The sequence below is a fragment of the Zonotrichia leucophrys genome, chromosome 3 (genome assembly GCF_028769735.1).
Source record: "Zonotrichia leucophrys gambelii isolate GWCS_2022_RI chromosome 3, RI_Zleu_2.0, whole genome shotgun sequence".
NCBI lineage: Eukaryota > Metazoa > Chordata > Aves > Passeriformes > Passerellidae > Zonotrichia > Zonotrichia leucophrys.
In genome coordinates this window covers 113,253,438-113,261,185 of record NC_088172.1, presented here as the reverse complement: position 1 = coordinate 113,261,185, position 7,748 = coordinate 113,253,438, and the positions used below count along the sequence as shown (strand labels likewise).

Here is a 7,748-nt window from a genome sequence, read left to right as displayed (position 1 = left end):
TCTGCCCATTCCATGGCGTTCTCTGGTGGGGATCCTGTGGAAATTTAGGAATTCTCACGGATGGCAGAGGACAGGAGCTATCCCCAAGAGTGTCCCAGCAGGATTTATCCTCCAGGATCTCTTCCAGGGGCATCAGGACCTGGCAGTTCCTTGGCAGGGAAGCTCTTCCCTTGTTCATGAGGGGCCATGATCCCATCGCAGTGGGATCCGGCTGGTCCTGGGTGTCCCATGAACTGGGACAGGCCCTGGCACTGGGATCCGTGTCCATGGGATGGGGACAGGCCCTGGCACTGGGATTTGTGTCCATGGCACTGGGATGGGGACAGGCCCTGGCACTGGGATTTGTGTCCATGGGATGGGGACAGGCCCTGGCACTGGGATTTGTGTCCATGGCACTGGGACAGGCCCTGGCACTGGGATCCGTGTCCATGGCACTGGGATGGGGACAGGCCCTGGCACTGGGATTTGTGTCCCACAGGATGGGGACAGGCCCTGGCACTGGGATCCGTGTCCATGGCACTGGGACAGGCCCTGGCACTGGGATGGGGACAGGCCCTGGCACTGGGACAGGCCCTGGCACTGGGATCTGTGTCCATGGCACTGGGACAGGCCCTGGCACTGGGATGGGGACAGGCCCTGGCACTGGGATCCGTGTCCATGGCACTGGGACAGGCCCTGGCACTGGGATTTGTGTCCATGGCACTGGGACAGGCCCTGGCACTGGGATCCATGTCCATGGGATGGGGACAGGCCCTGGCACTGGGATCCGTGTCCATGGCACTGGGATGGGGACAGGCCCTGGCACTGGGATCCGTGTCCATGGCACTGGGACAGGCCCTGGCACTGGGATTTGTGTCCATGAACTGGGACAGGCCCTGGCACTGGGATCCATGTCCATGAACTGGGACAGGCCCTGGCACTGGGATTTGTGTCCATGGCACTGGGACAGGCCCTGGCACTGGGATCCGTGTCCATGGCACTGGGATGGGGACGGGCCCTGGCACTGGGATTTGTGTCCATGAACTGGGACAGGCCCTGGCACTGGGATTTGTGTCCATGAACTGGGACAGGCCCTGGCACTGGGATTTTTGTCTGTGGACTGGGACAGGCCCTGGCATTGGGATTTGTGTCCATGACATGGGGACAGGCCCTGGCACTGGGATCCGTGTCCATGACATGGGGACAGGCCCTGGCACTGGGATTTGTGTCCATGGGATGGGGACAGGCCCTGGCACTGGGATCCGTGTCCACGGCACTGGCATGGGGACAGGCACTGGCACTGGGATCCGTGTTCACGGCACTGGGACAGGCCCTGGCACTGGGATCTGTGTCCATGGCACTGGGACAGGCCCTGGCACTGGGATTTGTGTCCATGAACTGGGACAGGCCCTGGCACTGGGATTTGTGTCCATGGCACTGGGACAGGCCCTGGCACTGGGATTTGTGTCCATGGCACTGGGACAGGCCCTGGCACTGGGATCCGTGTCCATGGCATGGGGACAGGCCCTGGCACTGGGATTTGTGTCCATGGGATGGGGACAGGCCCTGGCACTGGGATCCGTGTCCATGAACTGGGACAGGCCCTGGCACTGGGATTTGTGTCCCACAGGATGGGGACAGGCCCTGGCACTGGGATTTGTGTCCATGGCACTGGGACAGGCCCTGGCACTGGGATCCGTGTCCATGGCACTGGGATGGGGACAGGCCCTGGCACTGGGATTTGTGTCCATAACTGGGACAGGCCCTGGCACTGGGATTTGTGTCCCACAGGATGGGGACAGGTCCCCAATCCTGGGCAGCTCTTGCTGGATCAGATTTGGGACCGGATCCTGATTCCTCAACTCCACAATTCCGCAATGATGAGATTATGGAAAACTCCAAGGTTGTTTTTCCTCCTTTTTTCCCACAGGATGATCCCAAAAACTCCGTAGGCAGTTCCAGGGTGTTCAACTCTACCTTTATTTTCCGTTTGGGGCCCAGCAGGGTCCTGGCAGCAGGAAGGGTCAGGAGGGGAGAGGTGGCAGCGATGCTGAGAATTCCCCCCGGGAAGGGGGATCCGGAGGGGCGGCAGCGGCGGCATTGCCCGGCTACTCTCTGGAAATGAGGAAAAATCCGGGATGAGCCCGCTGTTATCCCTCAGGGGGGGGTTTATTTGGGAATATCCCACAGGACTCACACGGCGTTCTCCTTGAAGCGCTGCAGCGCCTGCTGGGCCACGCTCTCCATGAACCGCGGGTCGTCCCAGGGGATGTCCCCGGGCACGGTGAGCGCCAGCGGCTCCGAGTCAAAGAGCTGCACCGTCACCTGCGTGTCCGGGGGCACCGAGGGGTCCTCGGGGTTCGGAGCCTTGGACAGCACCTGGAACGGGCACCGGGGTCATCCCGTGGGAGAATCTGCGTTTGTGAGGTGGGAGCGGCCGCGGGAGAGCCCCAGGCGGGCCCCTGACCTTGGCTCCCATCCCGGCAGCATCCGGCTCTGCCAGGAGATTCCCGGCCGGAGCACAAAGAGCCCTTTGTGGCCCTGTCCCACTTTCCGCCTTCCCATCCCCTTTCCCGGCCCCGATCCCGGCCCCATCCCGCCGGCCTCACCGTGGTGACCTGCAGGAAGCCGTCGGAGCCCATGGAGTGGTTGGCCAGGCGGGACACCCAGCCGAACTGGCGGTTCAGCTGGTCCAGCAGGCCGGAGGTGTTGAGCATTTCCTCCTGGAACTCGCGGAGCAGGGAATCGTAGCGGCGCGTGAAGCGCTCGGCCACGCGCACCGCGTCCTCCAGCTGCTCCCGCAGCTCCTGCTGGGAGGGATCCTCCTGCCCGCAGTCTGGGACGGGGTGGGATGGGGTCAGCACGGCCCTGGTCCTCTTCCCATCCACCATTCCAATCCCATCCCGTCATGTCCCATCCCGTCCCCCCACACCCCAAAATGCACCCCAACACACCCCATGCACCCCAAACCCTGAATTGTGCCCCCCCATCCCTGTTCCAAATTCCATCTCCAGTCCCATCCCCATGCCCATTCCCATCCCCATTCCTGTTCCCATTCCCATTCCCTGTTCCATCCCCATTCCCAGTTTTCCATCTCCTTTGCCGTCCCCATTCCCATCCCCATTCCCATCTCCACCCCATCCCTATTCCCATATCCGTTCCCATCCTCATTCCTGTTCCCATTCCCATTCCTGTTCCCATCCCCATTCCTGTTCCCATTCCCATCCCTGTCCCCATCTTTGTTCCCATTCCTGCCCCCATTCCCATCCCCATCCCGATTCCCGTTCCCATCCCCATTCCCATTCCTGTTCCCATCCCCATCCCCATCCCCATTCCCATTTTCTCATTCCTGTTCCCATCCCCATTCCCATGCCCATTCTCATTCCATCCCCATGCCTAACCCCATTCCCATCCCTGTTCCCATCCCCATTCCCATCTCTTCTCCCCTCCCCATTCCCATCCCCATTCCCATTCTCTCCCCATTCCCAGTTTTCCATCTCCTTTCCCATCCCCATTCCTCTCCCCATCCCCTCATCCCTGTTCCTGTTCCCATTCCCATTCCCCATCCCGTCCCCATCCCCATTCCCATCCCATCCCATTCCCTGTTCCTGTCCCCATCCCCATCCCCCTTCCCCATTCCCCATTCCCCATTCCCATCCCATCCCATCCCATTCCCTGTTCCTGTCCCCATCCCATTCCCATTCCCATTCCCCATTCCCCATTCCCATTCCCATTCCCCATTCCCCATTCCCCATTCCCCATTCCCCATTCCCCATTCCCATTCCCAATTCCCATCCCATCCCATTCCCTGTTCCTGTCCCCATCCCCATTCCCATTCCCCATTCCCCATTCCCCATTCCCCATTCCCATCCCATTCCCTGTTCCTGTCCCCATTCCTCATTCCCATCCCATTCCTGGTTCCCATCCCATTCCCTGTTCCTGTCCCCATCCCCATCCCCATTCCCATTCCCCATCCCCATTCCTCATTCCCATCCCATTCCCGGTTCCCATCCCCATTCCCATCTCTTCTCCCCTCCACATTCCCATCCCCATCCCCATTCCCATTCTCTCCCCATTCCCAGTTTTCCATCTCCTTTCCCATCCCCACTCCTCTCCCTATCCCCTCATCCCTGTTCCTCTTCCCATTCCCATTCCCCATCCCGTCCCCATCCCCATTCCCCATTCCCCATTCCCTGTTCCTGTCCCCATCCCCATCCCTGTTCCCCATTCCCCATTCCCATCCCATTCCCATTCCCATCCCCATCCCCATTCCCCATTCCCCATTCCCCATTCCCATCCCATTCTCTGTTCCTGTCCCCATTCCCATTCCCACCCCATTCTCATTCCCATCCCCATCCCCATTTTTCCATTCCCGGTTCCTGTCCCCATTCCCGGCTCACCCAGGGCCAGGATCTCCCGGCACTGCTCGCACTCATCCCTCATCCGCAGGCAGCCGGCCGAGTTCCGCCGGATCTCCCGGCAAACCATCCGGTCGTTGCTGAAATTCCGGGATTCTGCGGGAATTCCAGGCCGGCCTCAGCGCCCCAAATCCCCCCCCAGCCCCCATAGGTCCCCCCCAGGTGCCAGAAAAGGGATTTTTCCTTGGAATTTGGGCCCCTCCCATCCCCAGGTCTGCATTGGCAGACAGTGACGGCATCGGCTGCGACATTCCCAAAAAAAACAAACACCAAAAAGACATGAGCTGTAATCCCAAAAAAAACCAGCAAAAAAACATTGGCTGCAATCTTGAGAAAAACAAACACCCAAAAAACATCGGCTGTAATCCCAAAAAACATCCACTGTAATCCCAAAAAACATCCACTGTAATCCCAAAAAAAACCCAACACTGAAAATTCATCCCAAAACAAACCCAAACAGCTGCAACATTCCCCAAAAAAACACCTGCAATATTCCTAAAAAACCCAAACACCTGCAGCATTCCCCTCGCCAAAAATCATAAGCATTCCCAGAAAAACCAAATACCTGCAACATTCCCAAGCAAACCATCATCAGCATTCCTAGAAAAACCAAACATTCCCAAAAGAAACCCATTCCCATGATGGCAGCTGGCATCGAGGTGGGACAACACCCCAAATCCCAGCCCACCACCAACAGAGCTCGTGATTCCCAGGTTTCCATGGGAAATCCCTTTAGGGAATCCCCTAAATCCTCCAAACTTGCCAGGGATTTTCTGGGAATCTTTTCCCAGAATCCTCCAAAGTTGCCAAGGATTTTCTGGGAATCTTTTCCCAGAATCTTCCAAAGTTGCCAAGTATTTTCTGGGAATCTTTTCTCAGAAACCTCCAAAGTTGCCAAGGATTTTCTGGGAATTTTTGCTCAGAATCCTCCAAAGTTGCAAAGGATTTTCTGGGAATCTTTTCTCAGAATCCTCCAAATCTTCCAAAGTTGCAAAGGATTTTCTGGGAATTTTTTCTCAGAATCCTCCAAGGCTGCTGAGGAATTTCTGGGAATCTTTTCCCAGAATCCCCTAAATCCTCCAAACTTGCCAGGGATTTTCTGGGAATCTTTTCCCAGAATCCTCCAAAGTTGCCAAGGATTTTCTGGGAATCTTTTCCCAGAATCTTCCAAACCCTCTAAAGTTGCCAAGTATTTTCTGGGAATCTTTTCCCAGAATCCTCCAAAGTTGCCAAGGATTTTCTGGGAATCTTTTCCCAGAATCCTCCAAAGTTGCCAAGGATTTTCTGGGTATTTTTGCTCAGAATCCTCCAAAGCTGCAAAGGATTTTCTGGGAATCTTTTCTCAGAATCCTCCAAATCTTCCAAAGTTGCAAAGGATTTTCTGGAAATTTTAGTTCACAATCCTCCAAACCCTCCAAAGTTGCCAAGGATTTTTTGGGACTCTTTTCTCAGAACCCTCCCAAGTTTCGCTGATTTCCCACCACTCTTTTCCCCAAACCCACCGGAATTCGGGATCCCCCACCCTCCATCCCGCTCCCCTCCATCCCTACCTGTCCCGAACTCCCCGGTGGGATTCTCCCAGCTGCCCTGGGCGTCCTCCAGCATGCGCTGGGTGATCTGGAAGAGCGGCTGGAAGAGCTGCTGGAAGCCGCCGTGGCGGTGCGGGAAGAAGGGGAAGAAGTCCCCGGAGAAGCGCCGGGAGCGGCGCGGGAGGCGCAGCCGCTGCACCGGCGGCCCCAGCGCCTCGCGGAAGCCGCCGAAGGGCGCCTGGAAGAAGGGGTGGAGGCGGCTCTGGACGCGGGAGCTGTCGAGGAAGATGTCCTGGACGCCGTCCTCCATGAGGCCGAAGCGCTCCTCCAGGTCCTGCAGCTGCCGCTCCTGGCGCTCGTCGCGCTCCAGCAGCGAGTCCAGGCGCTCGCCGTCCACCCAGATGGAGATGGGAGACGAGTGGTTCAGGAATTCCTCCAGCTGGGAATGGGAATGGGGTCAGAAACTGAGATCCCTGGGCAATGTGGGATCCTGAACCTGAGACCCTCTGGGAATGGGATCAGGGCAAAATCCCTCTTTCCCAGTATCCCTGTGTGATGTGGGATTTTGTACCTGTGACCTGCTGGGAATGGGATCAAAACCCAGCCATTCCTGGGATCCTGCACCTGGAGACCCTCTGGGAATGGGATCAAAACCCAGCCATTCCCAGGATATCTGTGTGATGTGGGATCCTGCATCTGAAATCCTCTGGGAATGGGATCAAAACCTGGGATCCCCGTTCCATGTGGGATCCTGCACCTGAGACCCTCTGGGAATGGGATCAGGGCAAAATCCCTCTTTCCTGGTATCCCTGTGTGATGTGGGATTTTGTACCTGTGACCTGCTGGGAATGGGATCAAAATCCTGACATTCCCAGGATCTCTCAGCTGGAGACCCTCTGGGAATGGGAACAAAACCCAACCATTCCCGGGATCCCTGTGTGATGTGGGATCCTGCACCTGAGACCCTCTGGGAATGGGATCAAAACCCAACCATTCCCGGGATCCCTGTGCCATGTGGGATCCTGCACCTGACACTCTCTGGGAATGGGATCAAAACCCAGCTGTTCCCAGGATCCCTGTATGATGTGGGGTCCTGCATCAAAACCCTCTGGGAATGGGATCAGGGCAAAATCCCTCTTTCCCGGTATCCCTGTGTGATGTGGCATCCTGCAACTGAGACCTGCTGGGAATGGGATCAAAACCCAGCCATTCCCAGGACCCCTCACCTGGAGACCCTCTGGGAATGGGATCAAAACCGGGCCTTTCCCAGGATCCCTGGGCAATGTGGGATCCTGCACATGGAGACCCTCTGGGAATGGGGTCAGAACCTGGGATCCCTGGGCAATGTGGAATCCCGCACTCTGGGAACGGGATCAAAATCCAGCCATTCCTGGGATCCCAGGTTCAGACCCCATTCCAAGAGGGTCTCAGGTGCAGGAGATCCTCTGGGAATGGGGTCAAAACCTGGCCATTCCCGGGATCCCTGGGCCATGTGGGATCCTGCACCTGGAGACCCTCTGGGAATGGGATCGGGGCAAAATCCCCCTTTCCTGGGATCCCTGATGGCTGTGGGATTCCTCAGCTGCCAAACCTCTGGGAATGGGATCAGGGCAAAATCCCCCTTTCCTGGGATCCCTGTGTGATGTGGGATCCTGCAACTGAGACCTGCTGGGAATGGGATCAAAACTCAGCCATTCCCAGGATATCTGTGTGATGTAGGATCCTGCATCTGAAATCCTCTGGGAATGGGATCAAAACCTGGGATCCCCGTTCCATGTGGGATCCTGCACCTGAGACCCTCTGGGAATGGGATCAGGGCAAA

At 57.4% G+C, this 7,748-nt stretch overlaps 1 protein-coding gene across 1 annotated transcript; it reads right to left on the bottom strand.

Annotated features, from left to right (window-relative positions):
- Nucleotides 1-1,935: 1,935 nt before the first annotated feature.
- CLU (clusterin) lies at nucleotides 1,936-6,384 on the bottom strand. The gene is made up of 5 exons (XM_064710073.1): nucleotides 5,948-6,384; nucleotides 4,380-4,493; nucleotides 2,589-2,815; nucleotides 2,177-2,358; nucleotides 1,936-2,094 (listed from the first exon to the last, which is right to left on the bottom strand). Exons 1-5 carry the CDS (start codon nucleotides 6,234-6,236, stop codon nucleotides 2,088-2,090), a joined length of 819 nt encoding a protein of 272 aa, XP_064566143.1. The 5' UTR covers nucleotides 6,237-6,384; the 3' UTR covers nucleotides 1,936-2,087.
- Nucleotides 6,385-7,748: the final 1,364 nt, after the last annotated feature.